Below are 24,369 nucleotides of genomic sequence, written 5' to 3'. Positions count from 1 at the left end.
CTACAAAATAGGCTACGTCATTTTATTGTGTTGCTGTAAACTCTACTATCATGTTGTGATTTTTGCAGCACATTTTGTTTGAAATTGATAAAGTTGTCCTCTGAATTTGTAGCATAATAAAAAGTTTATGTAGTGAGTTTTGTGGGAATTAAATAATAAAACAGTGTGAGTGTTATTTGGTCAAATCAAACTAACTGAGTGGACTGAGTTTTTACTGAGAGAGAGCTTTATTAGAAAAAATTTAAAATTGTCATTTGGTGCAAAGAAATTACAATAACGTCTCTGTTTATTGCTGAAAACACATTTGAAGGTAACGTTGACAAAAGCTACGCTGCCCCAGTCAGACGTGCAAAAAGGTTTTCTGTGAAAATAAAATATATTCAATAAAATAAAATAAATTAAATAAAATCCGTATAGAGGGGTCGATATATTTTAAGATGTTTTGTCAGCTCATAAATTCATTTGTGCTCATTTCATTGTCTCAGCCTGAATACCATCAGCTGCGGTGCACCGAGGTGTCCGACCTGCACCTGGACGGCAGGAACACAGTCCAAATATGCACTTTCTTTTCAAATTCCACTGACTGTCTGTCTGTTCGGGCCCTAAACCGTTACATAATGCATATTCTACATATTCTACATGTCAGCCACACGTTGCTGATGAAATCCCTCAATTTATGGAGCGGCTCAAGACGAGTCACCCGTTGTGGAATGTCTGGTGAAACAGGCCCTTTCTTCCTTTGGTGTTTGACCTTATAAAGTTTTTGTTTTGTTTTGTTTTAATCAATCCTCCAGCGATAACGCTACACAAACAACACGGGGCCTATTTAAGACATTCCTCAATGACTCATCCTGATTTTTTTTTTTTCTTTTTTGCAAATCTTTCCTTTACGTTTCTTGCTCACGCATTGATAAACTTCTGCCCATCGACGAATCATCTTCCCGCGGCTGCCTATCTACTGATTCATGATGTAGCCTATCACGCATCATCGAGGTGACATCATTGTCCTCTCCTTTTTCGCAGCATTTAAGAAACCGCGGCGCAAACCTCTGGGAATCCATATTGCCCATGCAGGGGCCAACATCCTCTGGAAAAACATCTGGGGAGAAAAAACTCAACAATAAACCGGTGATTTACACCAATTAGATAATCCCAACAGGACAAATTCTGGGTCAAGCGCCCGCCTGCCCTCCTACGCGCCCTGTCAGCCTCAGGTGAGCGGGATCGTCTGTTGGCAAGTAACGGGTTAGTGTCTGTCTCCCCCCTACACCTCGTCTCATCCCTTCACCCCCTCCCTTAATCTCCGAGGGCTATATATTGGAGGTCGTGACTCGTCTGCATCTTCAGCATCACTCGCACCCGCAGACACTCGCAAGACGTACAAACACCGACGTGTCTGTCTGGTTCATTTTTGAGCGACGGACGAAGAACAGACTAGACTCTCTCTGACGATGAGGTCCCTGCTGAAGCTCGCTGTCATTCTGGTTTGCGTCCAGAGAGGAGAAGGCCACTGGCTCCGATCACTGATTGGTAAGTTAAAGAAAAGGTCGCCACCTATGACCTTTTAGGTAAAATTTAAATTTTGGCTTGTTTTTAGACTAATGTGTTGAGTCTTTGATGTTTAAACGTCATTCAATTTTTACTTAAAGGTACAATATGTAAGAAATCTAAAGCAACTGGCCGTAAAATCCTCCTAATATGTCACAGAGACTCAGGAATAATGTTCATATAACATGATGAACTCACCAACAACAATAGTACAGCCAGAGTATTCGCATTAATCCGGTCTGCTTCCACTGAGCTGCCGCTACGGCTGGGAGAAAAAACGAGATCACTGTGTTTTGAATTTGACTGCAGTAACCGTTTTTGGCCACATTCTTACATATGGCACCTTTAAAGTATCAGTATCTGGTGTTCTCGATGTGTATGGGATGTATGTGTGACTGTTCCTGCCTCTTCCAGATCAGAAACGAGAGACAACGTCTCCACGCACGTCTCAGAACGAGGACAGAAGAGGCGGATATCCGGCTGACGACGAGGACAGCCAAACAGACGGCTCTGGAGTCGGGCCATCACCCGATCCCGTCGTCCCGATCCCGATCCCGGTCCGGTCCCGGCGCTCCACGGCCGACTCCCAGTGCGGCCTGCGCTCCATCCTCCTGCAGGTCCGAGACCTGGGGCTGGGCTACGACTCGGATGAGACCGTCCTCTTCAAGTACTGCAGCGGGACGTGTCCCCGGGTTCTGTCCAACCACGACCTGACCCTCACCAACCTGCTGGTCAACGGCGTGCTCCCGCACCCGGTGCCGGGCGAGCTGCGGCACAACGCGCCCTGCTGCAGGCCCACGCACCACGAGGACATGGCCTTCCTCGACAACTCGCACCGCTGGCACAAGGTGGAGAAGCTGTCGGCCGCCGGCTGCAGCTGTGTGGGGTAGAGGGGCGAGGGTAGAGCGGGGACAGAGGGTGGAGGGGGGACGGAGGTGAGAGGGTGTGAGCGTAGGACGGTTTGCAGACAGGTACTTGTGTAATGTGTGTGCACTGCAAAAACTCAAAATCTTACCAAGAATATTTGTCCTAGTTCCAGTCAAAAATGTCATTTCTAGTCAAAACAAATCTAATTATACCTAAAATAAAACTCATCACATAAAAAGTAGCTTGTTTTTAGACACTTTTTACTCATTTCAAGCATATTTTCACTTCAAATAAGTAGAACAATCTGATAGTGGAGCGAGTTATTCTTTCTTATTACAAGCACAAAAAACTTGCTTTCACTGGCAGATTTTTCTACTTATTTCAAGTGAAAATTTGTTTGAAACAAGTGAAAATGATCTAAAAACAAGTTAATTTTTAGGTGATGAGTCTTATTTTAAGTGGAAAGAGATTAGTTTTGACTAGAAATGAGACATTTTGACAAGAAATTAGAGAAATACTCTTGGAAAGATTTTGAGTTTTTGCAGTGTGTAAACGATGAGTTTAAGTCCGACATAACAAACCACTGAGGAAGCTGAAACCTTTTTCTTATGAAGTTATCTTTGTCAAAATCAAACTTCCCCGTCTCGTTGGGGTGAAAACCTCATCAATCCTGTTTTGCCGGTGAGCTCCAGGGCCTCCGCAGGATTACTATTTTATTACATGTGGCTCATGTAAGCTTTAAAAAACTATTCCTGACAGCAGTCAAGCTAAAAACAGAACCAGGCTGCTCTCCTGACTTCAGGAACGGTCTGATTTGTAGGAAACATCGGCTATTAATAGACACACAGAATCAAAGGGAGAAGCTCTTTAAATGTAAATACTGTTTTATATATAGAAATGAGATTGAGGCAGAACAAAAACACGATTCTACTTGAGTATTTCTGTAAATAAGCTGACGTGACGTGTATTTATTTAAAATCTTCAGTGCAATCTTTGGGGGTTTAACAATAAAACATATCGTAATGTACGAAGCTGCGTGGAGACGGCGCGCCAGCCAGCCGAGTGAAGCTCTTTACAGTTCAGACGACTTCTTCTGTCCAAATGTCCATCCACAGTTTAAAAAAAAAAGTGTATTTATGTAAGATAAGTTATTTATTTATTTGATGTGATTTTCTTTTGTCATGCAAATTAATTTATTTTGTATTATGCTGACTTGTTCTGTGTTCGTTGTGTGTACAGTTCCTAATAAAGACAAACTTGTACAGAACTAATGAGCGTTTGTGGGAATTTCATTGGTGTTCAAGGAGGAAATAAACAATTTAGAAAGCAAAACAAGGTTTTTATTCAAGGTTTTGTACAAAAATATATGAATGATTCACACACACATATAAAAGTTGTAGCTAATTCGTCTGATTGACTCATTAACTAAAATTAGATTCACATCCATCTTTTGTCTTTATACAACTTTTGTCTTCACACAAACTACTTGAGTTTTCAGGTCAGGTTTTAAAGTTGCTGTATAAGATGAAAACAGTCCAGTCCCGTCTCTACGTGGCCACCGTCACGTCCAGCTCCGTCTCCTCCTCCGGCTCCACCCCCCACACCTGGACACGCCCCTCCATGGACGTGAGGAGTTGTGTCTCCGTGGGGTGGAAGGACAGCGACTGGACCACCGCTTTCCCCACCGGCAGCTTCAAGGACAAAGAGCCCTGGAGGAGGACAACAGCACATCAGAGGTGCACGTTTTTTAAGTTCCTCCTAACCCATATTTGGATTAAATTCAGTGGATGGATAAGTTTTAGTAAAAAGATGATGATGCATTCATGAGTCACCGATAGATTTCCTGGAAGAGCATCGTCACATTCAGAAGCTGTTTAGTCATAGACTCAAACAAACGCAGGTCAAACTAAAGTCAGTGTGGTCTAACTTCCTCTTTTGGTCTTTACTTCTATTAAACTCCTCAACTAAACCTGTTGATTCCACTGTGTGAATGTATATGGCCGGTTCGTGTGCAATAATCAGTCAGGGTGCAATCATGTAAGCATGCTCAGTCTGGTGAAAGTAAATCTAGCCCGAGCATGTGTAATTGTTGTTTGTTGTTTGTTGTTTTTTCAATTAATCATGTCAGTCATAGCTACATAAATATATATTTTTTATAATTCAACAAACCATGTCAGACACATCTGTATAGATATACATATATTTTTATATTTAAAATGAATCAGCTCAACTGTATAGATTTATATTTTTATACTGTATTTAGAATGAATCATGTCAATCGCAACTGTATAGACATATATTTTTATATTTCAATGAATCATGTTAATTCCAGCTATATAGATTATATATAGAATCATGTCTAACCCTGTAACTATGTAAATGTACTTTTCCTGTTATCTAACGGTCCTCTGTCTTCTTGGACTTTTTATGTTAATTTGTTGTATTGTTTTGGGGACTAAGGGTGTAATTTAGCACATGTGCTAAATCCAGTGTATTTACTGTGGGTACTCTAGCACTCACTGTCCATTAATATGCATTGTCCCGACCAAATAAACAAATAAAGTAAAGTAAGTAAAGCACTGGACGCCGTCGCCTACCTCCACCAGGTCCCAGCAGTAGACGTGTCCGTCCTCCGAGCAGCTCAGGACATGAGTGTCTTTACTGGAGAGACAGCAGTCCAGCTTGTAGCCCTTCATCTTGTGTCCCTTGTACCTAAGAGGACCGAGCAGAGCAGAGCAAAGCTTCAGAGATGAGAAGATGTCAGACTGAAGAGGAGACGTTAGAAAAAAGATTTGTGTCCTGTTGGTGCTTTAAAACTGCTTTCACTGGGTTTTGTGAGAACGCAGGTGAGTTATAAACGATAAAAAGTTGTTTTTCCCTGAATCATATTTTCACTTAGGTTTGGAATTACTTGTTCTTCTGATCAAACTTTAATATTTTATATGGAAAACTACACATTAGACTCAATCATCTCCTTTAAATCCTGTTTAAAAAAACTCATCTCTTCAGACTGGCACATGCACTTTGAACCTTGGACTTGAGTGACGGCACAGTTGCACTTTTCTTTTTTGCACTTTTATTCTGTTTTTGTACGGTGACCTTGAGTCTCATGAAAGGTGCCTTTCAAATAAAATGTAGTATGTATTATTATTATTAAAGGGATAGTTCAACATTTGGCAAATTGGCCCATTGCCATAATCCCTATAGTTTTAGGAGTAGCTTTGTTACCTTTAATTGTCGGTGCAAGCTGTTTTTAGAATGGCGGAGCAGAGCCGTGAGCTGCTCAGAGCTACGCTACGGAGGCTAATGGGATTTCTTGGTTTCCCTCATCAAACTCATCAAATACACAATCCAACAACTCCAAAACGAGACAGTTGTACGAGTTGTTTTCGAGGCAAATGCAGAGACTGCCCCTGAGCGCAACGCGCATCAACGGTTTTGCATGAATTTGCCTCTAAAACAACTCTGTCTGGTAACGTTCTGTTATTATCTCATAGCGTGGTGAATGTGCAGGTCACAACTTGTCCACCAGAGCGTTTTGGAGTTGTTGGATTGTGTATTTGATGAGTTTGATGAGGGAAACCAAGAAATCCCATTAGCCGGCTTGCACTGACAATTAAAGGTAACAAACTTATTGCTATGACTATAGGGATTATGGCAATGGGCCATTTTTCCAAAATGTTGAACTATCCCTTTAAAATACAGACAAAAAAACATGATCAACTATCTATAACACTGTAACACGTGTTTTAAAAGAGCACTCACTCTCCCAGCATCTCCCCTGTGCTCTTATCCAGGAGTCTGACTGTTGAGTCCAAACTGGAGCTCAGGGTGCACTGACCGTCCTGACTGAAGCACACACACGTGATAGGACCTGCAACACACACATACACACACACAATTTAAAAAGGGAAATGTTTTTTTTAACCATCACAAAGTTTGTGATTCTATAGTTGAAAAGCTTCTGCGAGAAGCGATCACTCACTGTCGATGAAGTCCACGTGCAGCTGTCCCATCCTCAGGTCGTAGCGCCTCACTCTGCCGTCCACCGATCTGAACACAGGAACATGTCAGACTCTTGTGCCTCAGTTAATTTAAAGTTTAATTCCTAAATCTACTAAGTCTACTCTAACTCTACTCTAACTCACCCAGTGAGCAGCTCATGTTGAACCACCTTCAGGCTGCTGATCCCGTCCCGAGCCTCGTCCAGAACCTGGATGGGCTCAAATCTTCTGGACCTGGTATCCCAGCATCGAACGGTCCCATCTATGGACCCTGGATGAAGCAAGAACACACACAGAGACCACAATTAGATATAAAATATAGCCTACACATTAAAGGGATAGTTCAACATTTTGGCAAATTGGCCCATTGCCATTCCCTATAGTTTTAGCAGTAGGTTTGTTACCTTTAATTGTCGGTGCAAGCTATTTTTGGAACGGCGGAGCAGAGCCGCGAGCTGCTCAGAGCTACGCTACGGAGGCTAATGGGATTTCTTGGTTTCCCTCATCAAACTCATCAAATACACAATCCAACAACTCCAAAACGCTCTGGTGGACAAGTTGTGACCTGCACATTCACCACGCTATGAGATAATAACACAACATTACCAGACAGAGTTGTTTTAGAGGGAAATACAGAGACTGCTTGCTGAAAAACTGTCCCTGAAGGCAACGCGCATCAGCGGTTTTGCACAAATTTACCTCTAAAACAACTCTGTCTGGTAACGTTGTGTTATTATCTCATAGCGTGGTGAATGTGCAGGTCACAACTTGTCCACCAGAGCGTTTTGGAGTTGTTGGATTGTGTATTTGATGAGTTTGATGAGGGAAACCAAGAAATCCCATGAGCCTCCGTAGCGTAGCTCTGAGCAGCTCACGGCTCTGCTCCGCCGTTCTAAAAATAGCTTGCACCGACGGGTAAAAAAAAAGGTAATGAACCTACTGCTAACACTATAGGGATCATGGCAATGGTCCAATTTGCCAAAATGTTCAACTATCCCTTTAACAATCAGTATTTTGCATTTTAATTGAATTAATGAAAACTCACCAGATAAGATGACAGTTGCCTCCTCGTTGAATTGGATACAGTTGACTTTCTGTGGACAAAAAAATATAAAAAATACAAAAATAAAAGTGTGAAGACAGAAAAAAAACAAGCAACATATAACTCTGTCGGTGCAACATGAGAAAAACTTTATTTAAAACAAAGTGGAAATGACAGAAATCAGGTAAAACACAGAGTCGTAGCCTGCAGAACTGACCCCAGCGTGACCTCTGAGTTTGCGTGTGACCTGTCCGGTGGCGACGTCCCAGAGGATCACTGTCTTGTCGGAGCTGCAGGAGCAAAGCATGCTGTTGTCATAGGAACTGTGGAAAGAGCCAATGAGGAAAAAGACACTGTTATTTCGCCCCGGGGGGCCACAGAGTTGTGTTCATCCATCTGTCTGTCTGTCTAGCTTTGTATTCAACACGGTGTTTCAGCTTCATGTCTTTCTTTCTTTGTGTGTTTATGTTTACATGTGTTCTGCCACTATGGAGGAAGACGTGACAACTGTCTCACCCATCAGCATCCAGAACCTCGTATCCGTGGCCGCTGTACGTCTTCAGCTGGGTCCCTCTGCTCACACTCCACAGCTTCAGGGTTTTGTCACTGCCGCAGGACAGCAGGTAGTTCCCATCAGCTGATCAACCAGAGACAGAAGCAGGTATGAGCTAACTGGCATTTCTATAAACTGGGAAAAGAGGCTGAGGCTCTGATGTCAATCCAGCCGTAGCTCACAGGAAAGACGCTGCAGGGGCCTACCTGCTTTAATATTTACAAAAAGTAAACAATTCATATCTTGGACATTAATGAAACTGCTACTGTTGCTTCTATGTATGATATTGAATTGTTGTATTTCATGTGTATTTTATCATTTATTTGCTTTTGTGCCGATTGTGTCCTAGTTGTCGTTGTATGCTGCTGTCTTTAATTTAATTTTAATTTAGTTCATTAAGATCCCCATTAGCTGCAGCAAAACCACAGCTATCCTTCCTGGGGTCCAGAATTACATATACAAATATTATAAAACCAAAAGAAACAAAAACATCAGTAGATAAACATTATAAAAACAAAAACAAGGTGAAGTTTTTGCTTCCTCACCTCTTGATCTTATATCAACACCTAATACTGCTACAACCACCATACATACTATTTATATTATAGAGCCATATCTTCATATCCTATACTATCATATCATTCATACTCACTATATAATGGGGGCGGGACTAGATAAGCTTTTGCTTCTCCCGTTTTCCCTTTCGGCCATGTGTATGTATTATTTGAACCAAGATGAAGTGTGATGATGATGATTTAAATTGACACGCCCGAAATAAACAAATTGATTGATTGATTGATATTTATATATATCCATCTATGTACATACAGTGCTTATACACGACATACCAGTGCACACGCATACCTACATACACATACTACAAGGTGCTGTCATGGTGCAAATTCCCACTGTTTTAAACCATTGGACAATAAAGTCTTCTTTTCTTTTCTTATCTAAATCTTGTCTTTTTGTAAACGGAGAGGGTGAAATGTCCATTTATGAAAATAGCCGGGCACGTGTAAATGTAGTCTTAATCTAATCAACCAACTTAGCTCAGTGGCTAAATGTTCTCTCAGTATTAGGATGATCATGGTGTGGGCTGTTCCTCACCGTTGAAGCGAACAGCCCTGACTGCTCCCTGCTGACAGTCGATGGTCCTGAGCAGATGCTGAGGAAGCTGAGGAGCCTGAGGTCTGGGCTCAGGAAATGACATGACCTAAAAAAAAAAAAAAAAAAAAAACATGACACAAACATGTCAGACAACAGCTTCCTCTTCAGTTTTAAACACAATACACATGTTTCCTTTAAGCTGTAAACACACTGTAAGCACCAGCTAGGTTTATATTAGCCTACTACCTTTACTTTACATACAAATGACAGCATTTCATTAACTTGGTTTCTTGATGTACAACTAATATAATAGCTTAAGTTTATGGGCACAGTTTGGACATGTTATTTGCTTCAATTGTCTTTTATTTTGGTTTAACTAACTGAACTTAAACTGACTTGCTAACTGGTCTTTAGCTACCTTTGTCTACTTTTACGAGGTCACTTACTTAGTTTACTTGCTTGAAACGAGTTCAGTTGCAGCTGAATGTCATGTTGATATCCACTGGGGTAATAATTTACAACCTGAATATTAATGGTACATTTTTATAATAATAAATCTAGCTCCTGTTTTACAGCATCAACAAAAACCTCCATTCATTTCAGCCATGTTGTTTGCTAGTCTGCGCAATGCACCCTGGGTTAAAACAGTCCTGTCAAAATAAGAGCTTAAAGCGCATCTCCCCGTTCCATTTTTGCTTGCGTGTGACTGTGTCGGATTTTATTTTGAAATTCACCGGATGTAGTTTACCCCCCACATCTAGGCAGAGGCCCGTCAGCTGTGTGTCAAGTCTGTCGCCGGTGTTTAAAACCCTCTCATAATAAAATAATAATAATTATAATCCACAACCGGAGGACTTTGTAGCGTAATATGTCCTCCAACAACATGGCAGACCCGCGGAGACAGAACAAGATTTTAAGGTGAGTGTGTTAAAAACAGAAAAATAGACCGTTACTATGGAGTTAGCAATTAGCTAAACGCTGCTAATCATGAGTTCAGCCTGGGGGGATTATCTGAGCTGATTCAGCTTTACGATTTAACCTTACACATCTCTGACATGCTGCCACGCTGCCACATGTAGTGTTTTATTAACATTTAGTCAATTATGGACCTATTTACTCGTTCTTTCCCTGTGTTTGCAAATGAATGAGGGTTTTACCACCTGTGTTGCCCTTGTCTCTTTAATGACAGTTAAGTTAGTTTTACACATGACTTCCTCTCTGGTATGTGTAGTCACCAGTGATGGGAATGACAGCGTTAAAATAAACGGCGTTATCTTTTTCAGTAACGAGTAATCTAACTAATTACTATTTCCACCGTTACAACGCCGTTACTACTAGCAGACTAGCAGAGGGAAGCTGCCGAGATCGGAGGGAAAGTGGAAACAGACACTACTTTAATCTCCCTGAGGTAAAAGACAAGAACATGTGAGGTGTAGCTACATTATGTCCCGGAGCGAAGTGTTTGTCCTGAGCTTCTGCTCACCTGACTCTGTGCAGCTTCTTCTTTAAATCCAAACAGTCCGACACAGCGACGCACTGCTCCTCTTTGACTCTAAAGTCTCTGTAGCTCATCAGCTGGAACTCTTCCAGAGCAGCTACAGCAGCGTTGTGACCTCGACCATGGTTGATGAGAGCAGAAATGTTGTTGTTGTTGTAGTGAAAATGGGCGGGCTCGTGAAGACGCGAATTTACACAAAGTCAAAACGAGCGATAAATCGCATTTCTCGCGTATCTCGCGTTTGGTCGCGCGTATAAACTCGAGCGAAAAAAAAGTGTTCCTCGTGTTTGGTGGGAAGCCCCTTGCGGGTCTTCCCACCAAACACGATGAAAAGGACGAAGACGCGAAGGTCCCGTCGCCATAAAAGAATCGGGTGTAGCGTCGCAAAAAAAAAAAAGTCGCGTCTACCGCGTCTCGCGCCTAATCGCGTCTTTGCGTCACGGCCTTTTACACCAAGGACGTAACGAATAAACGGTGACGGTGTGAACGAACAACATAGAACAGGACCAGACGTGGCGTTGTTTCCTCTTTTCACCTACAGCTCCACTCTCCCTTACTTACACTAACTACTGTTATTGTTGAGGCCAGATAATTGTGGGATTTGTAGTTTTTGACCAATCGTGTGCTCTTTCTTTTTGTGATTTTTTCGGTTCACACATGTTTTTTTTTTTTAGGGGCAAATACGAGTGAAATGCTCGCCCATGGTGGGCATAAGAAAATGTAAGACCTGTCTAAAATTAGACTTTTTAAGACCCCGCGCGCATACCCTGTTATTTCATATAAAAGTTTAAGTGCATACATATTTTATGATGCTGTGTATTATATATTTAAGACCATCTTAGAATTTTCTAATAAATTTAATACTTTTTAAGGCCTTAATTTTAGATACATGAATTTAAGACTTTTTAAGGATCCGCAGATACCCTGAGAAGTTGTGCGCTCGCAGCAGGACAGATAATCAGATGGATAATCGGTAAAGTTAATAATTTCACTTAATGTGGCCATGAATAAATTAATTTCGATGTTTCGCCTGTTAATTAAACGCAAATCTTGAATAGGTCTCCGCTGTTTTCACATTTAAAAAGGTCTTTGTTGTCTTTGTACAGAGACAATATGAGATTTGCTTGTAGCCACAGCACTTAAAAAACCCACTGTAACCTATTTTCATAGGCACACCAGCCTCGCTTTCAATAAAACACACACTCGCATTCCATAATTGCGATCAGTGAAATATATGAAAACAATAAAATACAATTTAAAAATGAGAGAAAAAAAATCCAAATTCTTCGACATATTTAAACTTTAAAAAAAAGAAAGAAAAAGTAACGCAATAGTTACTTTCCCTGGTAACTAGTTACTATTATAGTGAAGTAGTGGAGTTACTAACTCAGTTACTTTTTGGGAGAAGTAATTAGTAACTATAACTAATTACTTTTTAAAAGTAACGTTCCCAACACTGGTAGTCACTGATTTCATGAGTTGTATTAAAATACCACAGCCAAGAAACACTTTGTTTTGACAGACACAATAATTATATAGTGGTCTGGTAACGTCATGGCATCAATATTTAATTTCGCTGATAGATAGATAGATAGATACTATAGATAGATAGATAGATAGATAGATAGATAGATAGATAGATAGATAGATAGATAGATAGATAGCCTTTATTAAGGTGTCACTCCACAATAAACAATAAAAATATAAAATGCATAAGGGTACAGAGGGAATGCAGAAATATACATAGTTTATACAAATTACAGTATTCAATGCCCCCTCGCCCTTGACAAAATTAAAAAGTGTTGAGGACCAATCAAAAAAGAGTTGTGAGACACATATAAGAGCCACATATATATGACCAAATCATATAAAATTTCAGTTTTGTGGCCTGTTTATCTAAGGGTAATATCTATATTAAGACGATATTGCCCTCCCAGTTTCCCAAGAAGCGACTTGACTGGTCTACACTTTTGGGATGAACTGGTTTTGATCTTGTTTTGCCTGTGAAGTGGGAGCATGTTCTTGTTGAAAACTATTGGGAAGGTTTAGCATCAAAGTAGAGGCAGATCTTAACAGTGTCTGTGGGTTTTTAGATGAAACAAATGGCCGTAATATGGATATAACAATAGAACTGTAGGATGAATTGTGTAACAGTGACGGTGACATGTTTGTTGTTACATGATGTGTTTGGTTGATGTGTATCTGTGGTGTTGCATTGCAGATACAAGCCGCCCAGCACAGAGACCAACCCCACGCTGGAAGACCCCACCCCCGACTACATGAACCTGCTCGGCATGATCTTCAGCATGTGTGGGCTGATGCTCAAGGTGACACACGGGAACACACACACACACACACACACACACACACACACACTCACACACTGCACCTCTTGTCCTCTACCGTGGTCCAGCCCAGTTGTTCCATTTAGAAGATTAAAGGTAAACTCACCTTTTAGATGAAGGGCAGCGTTTGACTTTGAGCACTTAGGTCACAATGGTCACAACAAAGAGGGGGGGGCAGCAGGGTAGTGTCACCTCCCAGAGTTCAATACTACAGTATGTGTTTAACTGACTTCAACAAAAGACAATAATGAGGTATAGGGATGTCACGATTACTTGTTTTCACAATTAATCGCGTGTGTTAAACGCCACAATTAATTTATCGTATATATTCCTAAATACCGTCACTTTACAAAAAAGATTATGTCGGAACCATGTCGGCAGACGTGCGCCAAAGTAAAGGTAAATTTTATGCACAGATTATGGTCCGTTAACCTAATGTAGCACTGAATCGGTAGGAGTTTAAAGGGATATTTCAACATTTTTGGCAAATTGGTCCATTGCCATAATCTCTATTGTTTTAGGAGTAGGTTCGTTACCTTTAATTGTCGGTGCAAGCTATTTTTAGAACGGCGGAGCAGAGCTGCAAGCTGCTCAGAGCTAGGCAACGAACAAACTCATTAAATACAAACACCATCGAAAACAACTCCGTCTCGTAACATTCTGTTATTATCTCATAGCGTGGTGAATGTGCAGGTCACAACTTGTCCACCAGAGCGTTGTGGAGTTGTTGGATTGTGTATTTGATGAGTTTGATGAGGGAAACCAAGAAATCCCATGAGCCTCCGTAGCGTAGCTCTGGGCAGCTCACGGCTCTGCTCCGCCGTTCTAAAAATAGCTTGCACTGACAATTAAATCTACTGCTATGACTATAGGGATTATGGCAATGGGCCGATTTGCCAAAATGTTGAACTATCCCTTTGAATGTTAGCATGTCATGAGTAATAAAAATAAACTTAAACATTTGTTGTAGATGACAATTAATGACTTGAACATTTCAAATATTTCCCCTGGAGGATTAATAATTGGTCCAATGCTAATAGATACTTCAAATATTTTGTGTGAATAATTAGTAGTGTAATTATATTTTGAATATATTTGATTTTGCACATTCATAGTGATTATTTCTCAGACAATAATTGTACCAAGAAAATCTATAATCGTGACATCACTATTAAGGTAGATATTACTGGGAGTAGCTTGTGTGTGTGTGTGTGTGTGTGTGTGTGTGTGTGGGTGATGAGTACTTCCCAGTGGACAAACACCAAATTGAAGATAATCATATATTTATCGATTCGTCCCCATTCATCAACTAACCTGTTGTCCAACTTCCTCCTTAAGTGTCCATCCGTCCCCATCGCTAATTCACTTTGTCTCTCTGTCTCCAGAGAAATGTCTTTTTAACTAGAGGAACGTCTGATGTAATGTCCCGTGATTTGAATTCACAAGCCTGTGCAGCTCAAAGGCTTTATACAATCAGGATTTTTGGGGCCGATCAACGATTAGTGAGTCTAAAAAAACAATAACCGATTTGATTTGATTTGATTTGATTTTTATTTGTCTCAAACAAGCACAGTATAAAAACAAACAGTATGTAGAAAACAAAAATAATAATGACAATGACACACTGTGCAAGTTTGAGAAGGGGCTGAAGGAAGCAAAGCTTATCAAGTTCAGCCCCCCCTTACATTGTCATACTGTCATACATCTATAATTCCATACAATTTAAAAGATGAAAACATATAACTTTAATATGAAAGAGCCATGATTATAAACATACTAACTGAAATCCTTTCTAAAAAGAAGTGTAAAATTAGCTGTCCAGTTCGTTATAGCAACCAATCACTTGAGGGAGCTTTGTCTATTTAAATAACTTGTTTACTGTATGATGTACTGTATAGTGAGTATCAACAAAAGTACTCTGAAGCATTTTTTGCCAATGTTGGACAAATGAGACGTGTCTATTTAGCTTTTTTTGTTTGTTTAAAAAGCAAAACAAACACATCTCATTGGTTTAAATGTGTGTTTTATGTCTTTGTGGCGTTTATGTTTTGAGCCCTGTCACTATGTGATGGGAAAAAGTTTTTTGAATCTTGAATCATTAGCTAGCAACGACATCACTAGTAAACCAACATGTCTTAGGAGTGAATGAGACAGATAAAACACAAAACATCTGTGATCTGTGCAACGGCAGCATCTGCAAAAAGTTTCAACATGACAATGACGTCATTGATCGGATCGTCAAATTAAGACATTACGGCCAATCTCACAAATCGCATAAAATGCAAAATATCGGCCAATCCGATGTGGCCAATCAGATCAGCAGAAAGCCTAGCAGCTAACCCGTGTGTGTGTGTGTGTGTGTTTCAGTTGAAGTGGTGCGCCTGGATCGCCGTCTACTGCTCCTTCATCAGCTTTGCAAACTCCAGAAGCTCAGAGGACACCAAACAGATGATGAGCAGCTTCATGTGAGTACACCATAATAATGTGTGTGTGTTTGTGTGTGTGTGTGTGTGTGTGAGCTGCACAGCGTGATCATATAGTCCATCTTTTTGGATATTTGGATATTATTGTCATTGCAAAACAACAAAATGCAACAAAATTTGCAGTGCTACGTCTATTTCAGTGTTATAAAGGACATGAAACACAAACACGAAAAAAAAAAAAAAAAGGAAACATCAACGACAGTCATACAACAAGTAAAAATAGATAATTTGAATAGGAGCCTATAAATAAGTATTGCACATTGTCATTATTATACAAAAAAAGTTAAAATAAAACTATAAAATTATGGGTGAGTTTGTATAGATTCCCCTGGATTATGATCCAGTTGTGACTACACTAGGAAAGGAAACTATTCAGACCAGTAAATCTCCCATCCACCTGCTGTAAACCTGTCTGGGTGCTGCACGCTTCAGCTTCGTGTTTACATTTAAAACCTGAATTATGCAGTTTGCAGCCTGCAGGTCGGACCTCCAGATGAGCCAACTCTAATGTCCAAAAGCTTTTAACTGTGTGACCTCCAAGGCTGCTGCATTTCCATTTTGCTTATGGAGGAGTGCTACAGTAGGGGACGGGTGGAGCAGACAGATTTGCAATGAGGAGGAACCTCCTGGTCCATTGTCTAGATGAGGTTGTATTAAAGACGCGCTCGATGCACTCGTACGTTGGTTACACAAAATTGTTTGGCTCAGCAGATGTCAGTCGATGAACTTAATGCACCGGCGCCGTGAGCGCACAAGCTGCTTCTGGTCCAAGGCCAGTTTCTTTTTTTTCTTTTTTTTTTATCAATAGCAGAGATATTATGCAAGTCGTGGAGGTTTGTCAGGTCAGCTGAGCCTGTGAACGCACCATCACGGCTTCATGCAGCTCACACATCCAGTTCTAATCAGTCCTCGGCTCAAACGTAAGCAAAAACATTTCACTGAATAATTAGGAGTGTTTTTTGCTTCATAGGCGACAAATGAAAAAGGTAATTTAGTCAGTCTACAAATAAAGCTGCTCACAGACTGTAACAAATGCAAACAAGAAGTAATTCCAGGTCATTTACACCCTGATAACAAAAAAAAATACACAGGTGCCATGTTGTTATCAAAGGACTTGACTCGCTTGTAATTTTGTGCCTGAGTGAATAGTTCTTTATACTTCCACTCTTCTGATTTTTTATTTAAATACAATAAAATGTCACGACTGGGTTTCTTTCTGTAACTTATGTCCAACTCAAATAACAGGAAACTTATTTAAATAAAGTTTGAGACATGTTTAAGACACTTCCAAAACTGTTATTCTAGATAGATAGATAGATAGATAGATAGATAGATAGATAGATAGATAGATAGATAGATAGATAGATAGATAGATAGATAGATAGATAGATAGAGAGGGGGAATAGAAAGAAAGAAGGAAGTAAAAAGACATAGGGGGATGGATAAATAGAAAGAGAGAGAGGGGGGGTGGAAAGAAAGAAAGAAAAAGACAGACGGGATAGATAGATAGATAGATAGATAGATAGATAGATAGATAGATAGATAGATAGATAGATAGATAGATAGAGAGGGGGAATAGAAAGAAAGAAGGAAGTAAAAAGACATAGGGGGATGGATAAATAGAAAGAGAGAGAGGGGGGGTGGAAAGAAATAAAGAAAGAAAAAGACAGAGACTAGATAGATAGATAGATAGATAGATAGATAGATAGATAGATAGATAGATAGATAGATAGATAGGTAGGTAGGTAGGTAGGTAGGTAGATAGATAAAGACACTTCCAATCTATAATCACTGTCCTCTCCCTCTTCCTCTCTGCAGGCTGTCCATCTCGGCCGTCGTCATGTCCTACCTCCAGAACCCACAGCCGATGTCGCCGCCATGGTAACCCCCTGAGCCAGCCAACCACAGCAGACGGAGCGAGTGAACTGCAGATGCTGGGGTGGAGGTGGAGGGTGGAGGGGGCGACCAGGCAGCTGATCAGACCCCCCCCCCTCCCCTCGGCCATCGGTGAGGAAGAACAGAGACGGAGAGGAGGAGGATGATCTGACAGAGAGAGAAAACAGAGATGGACCGACACAACGTCAAGATGCTGAGATTAAAATGTGTTTTTGTTTTGTTTTTTCCACTGTCTCCTCCTGTCGTTCTCTTTTTAACCTTTTTCTAAATCTTTTGGTTGTTGATGAAAACTTTTGAAATTTTGCTGTTCGGCCGATCTGTTGCAGGACGTCCTGAATAAAATTGTACAGTTTTAAAAGCAGCTGCTCACTTTCGTTTGTCCATGGGAGAAAAAAATATTGATGTCACACCCAATATTTACTGGTCTAATATTAAATTAAATTAAGTTCTAGTTCTAGCCTAGTGGAAATTACAATTGGGAATTTTATATTTTGCTTAAAGCTCAAATAAACAAGACAAAGTATCAAAAAATGTCTTTTAAAGAGGAATTTTACTTGGCTATGCTACATTTTGACCTTAATTAAACAGCCTTGGAGTAATTGTGATGTTAAAGGAGAATTCTGGTCATTTTCTAAATAAAGCTCTACAGCTCTAGGTCTCTGAATGCTACCATAGGGAAAGATCCGAGAAAAATAAGAGCAGCCCGGACCTAGCTCTCCTCCTGCTAGCTGCGCTACACTGCAGTAAAACCGTAACTTTGGCCTCTATTATGCTCAAAAAATCATTACAAATCCTTTGCAACATCCACACAACACTGAGTGTGCATAAACTCTATATGAGAGTTGTCCAAATTAAGAAAATGTAAACCAATCATTACAAAACAATGTTTGTTTATTTCAGTACACCATTGCATCACACATCTTAATATAACTTACATACCTACAGTAAATTAGTCATACACATTTAATAGTCTTATATTACATTCCAACAAAAGCACATGCCATTTTTGATGATGAATCTTATGTTTTGATACTTTGGTTCACTACAACTCCACATATCAAACACAGTCTGTTTACAGTGCACCACAGAACTCCCAACAACAGAAAGTACCATCCATCTATCCGTCCGTCCATGGGATGTAGTGCTGGAGCTGGAGCTGGTGCTGAGCCAATCCCAGCTGACACAGGGTCAGGGTGGGGTCATGGACATGTCTCCACTGAACAACGGGCCATTTAACCTTTGTCCTGTGTCAGCTTTCTGCTACCACCTCTTTTTGTTAGGGTCAGTTTTGACCTGTGTTTTAAATCAGCTGTAAAATACACAACTAGAAACATTTATTTCATCCAATTTGTTTTTCATCTATTGGTTACACATCATTAGGCTTCCTTATCCATGAAAAGGTTGGTTTTGCACGCATTATTTCAGTTTTAACTCTAATTATTGTTCTCATCAATGTTATAACCGGGTTTAGCATTGTAGAATTTTGAGAAAAGCTTTTTTCTTTTGTTTTATATGGTTTAAATATAGGTTCCTGATAAAGTCAAAAAGCCTATAGATGCAGTAGACACATTTATGTGGTACCTTTATGCATTAAAAACCTAAAAAAAAACGGGTCAGTGGTGGTGACCCGAACACAAGAGGAAGGTTAAAGTCTCCAGTTGACCTCAGGAAAACCTGGAGAGAAGAGAAGCCACACAGGAACAGAGGGAGAACAGGAAAACCTGATCTGATGAGAGGTTTCCCCCTCGTCCTCACTGTACAGGAGCTGTTACACACACACACACACACACACACACACACACACATACACACTTGTAATCACAGGCGTCGATACGCTGGGGGCGCTTGCTTGTAATCCTCTCCTCTCTCTCATCCTGTAAGGCCACTGCTCTTTCTCCTTTACAACACATGCAGATGCTCGCACCATTAATTGCTTGTGTTTGTGTGTGTGTGCGTGTGTGTGTGTTTGATGTGTGTGTGTGCGTGTTTGTGTGTGTGCTGCTGACAGACAAGAAGCTGGGGAGTCAGCTGGATGTGAGACTGATTTAATGCCGTTATAACTCACGTCTCTCCGGCCTGGCTCTGCTGTTTGGCTCTCTGCCACATCTTCAACAAACCTCCTCTGGATTTTCTCCTGATTCTGCCAAATGACTCTGTCTGTACTTTCCTTTTTCTTTTTCTTTTCTTTTTTTCTTCTCCCCTCTCTTCCTTTGTCCCATTGTTGTGGTTTTTCCAACACCAACACTAACCCTCATGCTGGTGCGTTTGTTGTCGATCGCTATCACAGGAGTAGAGGATATTGAATTAGTCAGAGTCAGCAGTGACTGTATCTCCAGCATTGATCGGTGACCTGCGTGTAATTTGGATATTATTAAAAACTGTCACACTTTGCTGGATGTGGATCGGAAAAGTTCAGTGGGCGACGGCGATTTTTAATTAAACCTGATCTCCATATTCTGCTCTGCTGGATCCAGATCTGCCCAGTGAGAAGAACAGTGGGAGTACGAGTGGAGAAACAGAACTCCCTGTGTTTCTGACACTAGAGGGCACAACGACATCACAGATGAACGAGTCTCTAATGAACCGGCAGGAAACACAACTTCAGATGGATGGATCAGTTCCCAGATGAAAGTCCACTGGAGTAACTTTCTGATCCCATTCATGCTCTTTTTATACATCATTTTTACATTAAAAGGCTCAATTAAAGGGATAGTTCACACAAAATTCAAATGTCACTTATTATCTACCCTCATGTTGACTAAGGGCTGGGAGAAGTTTCAGAGTCCTCCGTGGCTTCTCTGAGTTACAGGGGGTCTCGGCGTAGCAGTGCATGTCCATATAACGGTTGCAAATGGACACCACTTTTCTTCGTAACAAAAAGACACACCAAAAAACATCCAAATACCTCCATAGTGCTCGTCTGTAATGTCCCTCTTGTATTGAAGCCCCGACATGAGAAATTGTTCCGCCGGTTTGCACTGACACAGGAAGAGCAGTGAACTGAGACACTGGGAGCTTCCGCTACAAACAAGCTTAAAATATAGACGTATTTAATTTTTTTCGGAACAGTTTCTCATGTCAGGGCTTCAATACAAGAGGGACATTACAGACGAGCAGTATGGAGGTATTTGGATGTTTTTTGGTGTGTCTTTTTGGACGAAGAAAAGTGAGCACCATTCAAAACCATTATATGGACAAATACTGCTGCGCGGACCCCCCCGTAACTCAGAGAAGGAGCGGAGGACTCTGAAACTTCTTCTTCTCCCAGCCCTTAGTCGACATGAGGGTGAGTAGATAATGAGTGAAATTTCAATTTTGGGTGAACTATCCCTTTAAAATGCAGCTTTCCTTGACCTCTCATGACCTCTCACTGCTCCAGACCTCATCTGCTCTGAATTGAACTCATCTGAGAAACCACTTTGTGTTTGTCCCTTCAGAACAAAATAAAAACTCTTCTGCCTTCACACTAAAAGCCTGTAGTGTTGTGTTTATTTCTGTCGTCTACGTCCGACACTGACTGAGCACATTTTGTTTTCTTCTGCTTCATTACCAGGTGTTAGTTAAATCCCCAGACTCTCACTGGAAGAAATAGATGTCTCCTCTGGGAGGCAGCCGCACAAATCACCAGGGCCGTTGCTAGTGATTCTGGGGCCCCCTGAAAAAAAAAAATTATATCCTGAGGTGGGCCTTATCATTTTTTATTTATTTCAACTAAGGCAATGATGACGATGCGTGACAGTAACAAACAACTTCCCTGTCATTCTCATTTAATACTTGTCCACTATGTCTCATGAAACTTTTGGTTTTCTTGTTTCTAATGTCATAACAGACATGTGAAAATGTAGTGTCGCATTAGCGTCCTGTATTAATTCAGTGCATTTTAATTTTCAATACGGGACGATCTTATTATTATTTAATTCATTTCATTTTATTTGTTAATTCCAGTCCTGGGATTGGAAAGGAGCAGGATGAAGAGAGTTTATAATACCTGCTCCTTTCTTAAAACAAACAAACGAAAAAATTGCTTTCATCAGATGAAATGCCATCAAAAATCCAAAACTACTCTTTTTTATTATATGTTTTATATCATTTCCCAATTTTTTTGCTTATACATGCTCTTAAACTGGAAAATATGTGTAAAGCTTTTTTCTTTGACTGTTAAGGAATTCCATATTTTGACAGCCACCACAGAAATACACATTTGTTTTACCGTAGTCTTGTGCTTGAAATTACATTAATATTCTGTGGTTGTCGTCCTGTGAAACTGATACAAATAATTTATGCAAATTTTCAGGTGAAAGTCCACTTTTTGTTCTGTGCACACTTTATTCATCATGTGAAAAAATGGCCTACGTGTGTGGAGCTGAGCCCAACGCCACACGGTCTTCTTCTTCTATCACATCACACTGCACCAGCCATCAGTGGGATTTGAACCCCAGCCTCCCAGTACAGAGTCAATGGCATTACCCAAACACCTATATCCAGCTCAATGTGTGTTATCTTATATCACACTGCCTCATAACACTTACTAATCATGACACAAAACACAATTCATTGTGATTACACATACACATTTTTTAAATATCTGTTCATTATAAGAAAACAAGCTCTTTTCTACAGATCTTGTTGATCAAACAGTAACAACTCTGATCCCAAGTGGGATTCACTGATATTACCCACTGAGCTGTCCAACTGGTTGTGTTCAGCCATTAAGTCCACCATACTGTTAAATTACATTACAAATCCTGATTATAATTAATAATAATGTCAGTCATATAACTTAATTACTTTCACAACTATTCATTGTTGTTCTCATTCGAGCTTCAGGGCTGTGGGCCCCTAGAACTGTCCTCACCTTTCTCCGGCCCTGCTGCAAGTCACCATAGAAACATAATCGCATGTGTGTGTTTTGAGCACGAGGACATATTTATTAGCCAGATAGCACTTTGTTTGGCTTTTAAAGAACAGGACTAACAAGTTTATTCTAAGAATAATAGCAGCGTGCATTGCAAAATAATGAGAAGGACATGAGATAAAGATGAAGAGACTGTAACTGAACACATTTCATTTGTATTTCTGCACTTCCTGTGAAAACTCTTCGTCTAATAATGCTGTAACTGCACTGTGATAACAGTAGCAGCTTTTATTGTCAATGTACTGTGAGTCACACAACAATATAACAAGATTTAAGTAGCACACCCTGGGGTATAAAAACATTCAAGACAATTAAAACCTCTTTAAGACATTAAAAAAAACATCCACATAATCAATAAGGCCAATAAAGTTCAAGCTGCAATATGTACAACTCTCAAAGTTTCTCATTTGTTGTAAACATGGATGTACTTTTATTTCTTCGGATCACACGACTCTTTTACAATGAAACAGCATCTAGATCTATAATGAGGTTTTCGCACATGGATGTTAAAAATGAAACACGTCGCCGACATCTATGACTTTATAAAGGTCAAAGGTCAAAACCAAGAAGCTGAAAAGCATCGATAAGAAGAATGAGATGCAAGAAAACATTCAACTGTCAACACTGTGTATATAACTCTATTCTATTCTTGTAAATGTTATGCTGTTTTATGCTGTTCTTTTAAAAAAATGTTTTGTCTTTATGTAAAGCACATTAAGTTGCCTTGGTATGAAATGCGCTATATAAATAAAGATGCCTTGCCTTGCCTAAATAACTGTGTGTGTGTATATATATAACTATATATTCCTGAAACTTTTTGGTACATAACTACAGTATATGTTTGTCTTACATCGTTTTCTAAATCTTTCTTACCTTGTATGCTATAAAATGCTACTGCCAAATTTCCCTTGTGTGGGATTAATAAACAGTTTTGTGTCTTATGTCACACACACACACATGCACACATGTGGCTTAATGGGACTGTAAGTTTCCTCTGCTGCTGAGCATTTAATATGCAGTTTACCACATTTACTCCATTAAAATAAGACGTGATGGAGACGGGAGTTATCATTAATGTTACTTTTCCATCTCTGGAGACAAAAGTGGAAGCTGAGCAAAGGGATGAAACTCACATATTTTTCCCCCTGCAGACTGATATGATAAGTAAACAGCTGTTAATGCTGATGTTGGCTCTACTACACGATAGCAAAAAAAACTTAACAAACAGCTCATTTCACAACATTTTGAACCGGGCAAGATAAACAGCTTATTTTTTGGGGGGGAAGCAGAGCTGCTGCTGCTGCTGCTGCTGCTGCTGATCCAGTCTGTTGACTGACAGCATTGTTAAAAAAGAGGCAGCTGCTCAGCGGCTCACCATCAGGCCTCATTTGAACAGCGAGTGGGACACTGGCTGGCGTCCCGCTGGGAGCGACGGAGGGAACAGAGAGACACCACCAGGGACTGGGACCAGTGACATCTCAGACACCAGCAGCACATCCCTTTAACCTTCAGGCTAAAGCCCTTAAAAAGTGAAGTGTTTAGTGCGTTCGATTCAATCTACACACTGTAACCCCCCCCCCCCTCCACTCCACTCCAATCCTGCAGCCTGTGTCAGTTGTGAGTGTGTGTGTAGTTGTGTGAGTGTGTGTACTTGTGTGTGTGTTTGTGTGCATGTTTACTGGAGCCGGCAGCAGGCAGCAGCAGCAGCAGCAGAGTCTCTGCAGTAGAAACAGCCCGGCTGCTTTCTTTGTCCTTAAATGAGGTTAAACCGTAGCGAACCTCTGCAAAATCTGAATCCCTTAAGTGTGTGCATGAGAGATGTGTGGCTACAGCCTTTAATTTTTCAGGGGTAAGGTGTTATTATTGGATGTGAAAACCAGTGACACACATACACACACACACACACAGAGAGACAGACATTAATATATATATATATATATATATATACTTCCATGGGACACTTTTAAGGACAGGCCATTGACTTGCATACCTACATTTCCTGGAGGAGGTTTAATCCAGCCTTACACACACTAATATTATAATACACAAAGAGCAAAGAGATGCAGAAATACATTATCACAGTTTTCTAGTTGCATCACAACTTGGTG

General features: G+C 40.4%; 3 protein-coding genes across 3 annotated transcripts; 2 read left to right on the top strand and 1 right to left on the bottom strand.

Moving 5' to 3' along the window:
• Positions 1-1,451: 1,451 nt before the first annotated feature.
• On the top strand, positions 1,452-2,438 carry LOC310987871 (persephin; the record flags this gene model as incomplete). The annotated part of the gene is made up of 2 exons (XM_083974335.1): positions 1,452-1,530; positions 1,963-2,438. The coding sequence occupies 2 exons, from the start codon at positions 1,452-1,454 to the stop codon at positions 2,436-2,438; spliced, it is 555 nt and encodes a 184-aa protein (XP_083830461.1).
• Positions 2,439-3,907: 1,469 nt separating this feature from the next.
• wdr83 (WD repeat domain containing 83) lies at positions 3,908-9,737 on the bottom strand. The gene is made up of 10 exons (XM_083971071.1): positions 9,571-9,737; positions 9,125-9,230; positions 7,978-8,098; positions 7,679-7,784; positions 7,465-7,513; positions 6,564-6,690; positions 6,401-6,468; positions 6,181-6,289; positions 5,013-5,127; positions 3,908-4,124 (listed from the first exon to the last, which is right to left on the bottom strand). The coding sequence occupies exons 2-10, from the start codon at positions 9,225-9,227 to the stop codon at positions 3,963-3,965; spliced, it is 960 nt and encodes a 319-aa protein (XP_083827197.1). The 5' UTR covers positions 9,228-9,230; positions 9,571-9,737; the 3' UTR covers positions 3,908-3,962.
• Positions 9,738-9,836: 99 nt separating this feature from the next.
• wdr83os (WD repeat domain 83 opposite strand) lies at positions 9,837-17,707 on the top strand. Its single transcript, XM_083971353.1, has 4 exons — positions 9,837-10,042; positions 12,844-12,949; positions 15,335-15,432; positions 17,269-17,707. Exons 1-4 carry the CDS (start codon positions 9,993-9,995, stop codon positions 17,333-17,335), a joined length of 321 nt encoding a protein of 106 aa, XP_083827479.1. The 5' UTR covers positions 9,837-9,992; the 3' UTR covers positions 17,336-17,707.
• Positions 17,708-24,369: the final 6,662 nt, after the last annotated feature.

The sequence above is a fragment of the Trachurus trachurus genome (assembly GCF_905171665.1).
Source record: "Trachurus trachurus genome assembly, chromosome: 1".
NCBI classification, from domain to species: Eukaryota; Metazoa; Chordata; class Actinopteri; order Carangiformes; family Carangidae; genus Trachurus; species Trachurus trachurus.
Note: the sequence above shows the minus strand (reverse complement) of the source record. Positions and strands in the feature narration are given on the sequence as shown.

Coding starts and splice junctions, on each gene's coding strand:
- wdr83 (XM_083971071.1), bottom strand. CDS start 9,227: ATGTCATTTCCTGAGCCCAGACCTCAGGCTCCTCAGCTTCCTCAGCAT. Junction 6,691..7,464: donor GGCAACTGTCATCTTATCTG/GTGAGTTTTCAT, acceptor TGCTTCATCCAG/GGTCCATAGATGGGACCGTT. Junction 6,290..6,400: donor GCACGTGGACTTCATCGACA/GTGAGTGATCGC, acceptor TGTGTGTTGCAG/GTCCTATCACGTGTGTGTGC.
- wdr83os (XM_083971353.1), top strand. CDS start 9,993: ATGTCCTCCAACAACATGGCAGACCCGCGGAGACAGAACAAGATTTTA. Junction 10,043..12,843: donor AGACAGAACAAGATTTTAAG/GTGAGTGTGTTA, acceptor GTTGCATTGCAG/ATACAAGCCGCCCAGCACAG. Junction 15,433..17,268: donor CAGATGATGAGCAGCTTCAT/GTGAGTACACCA, acceptor TCCTCTCTGCAG/GCTGTCCATCTCGGCCGTCG.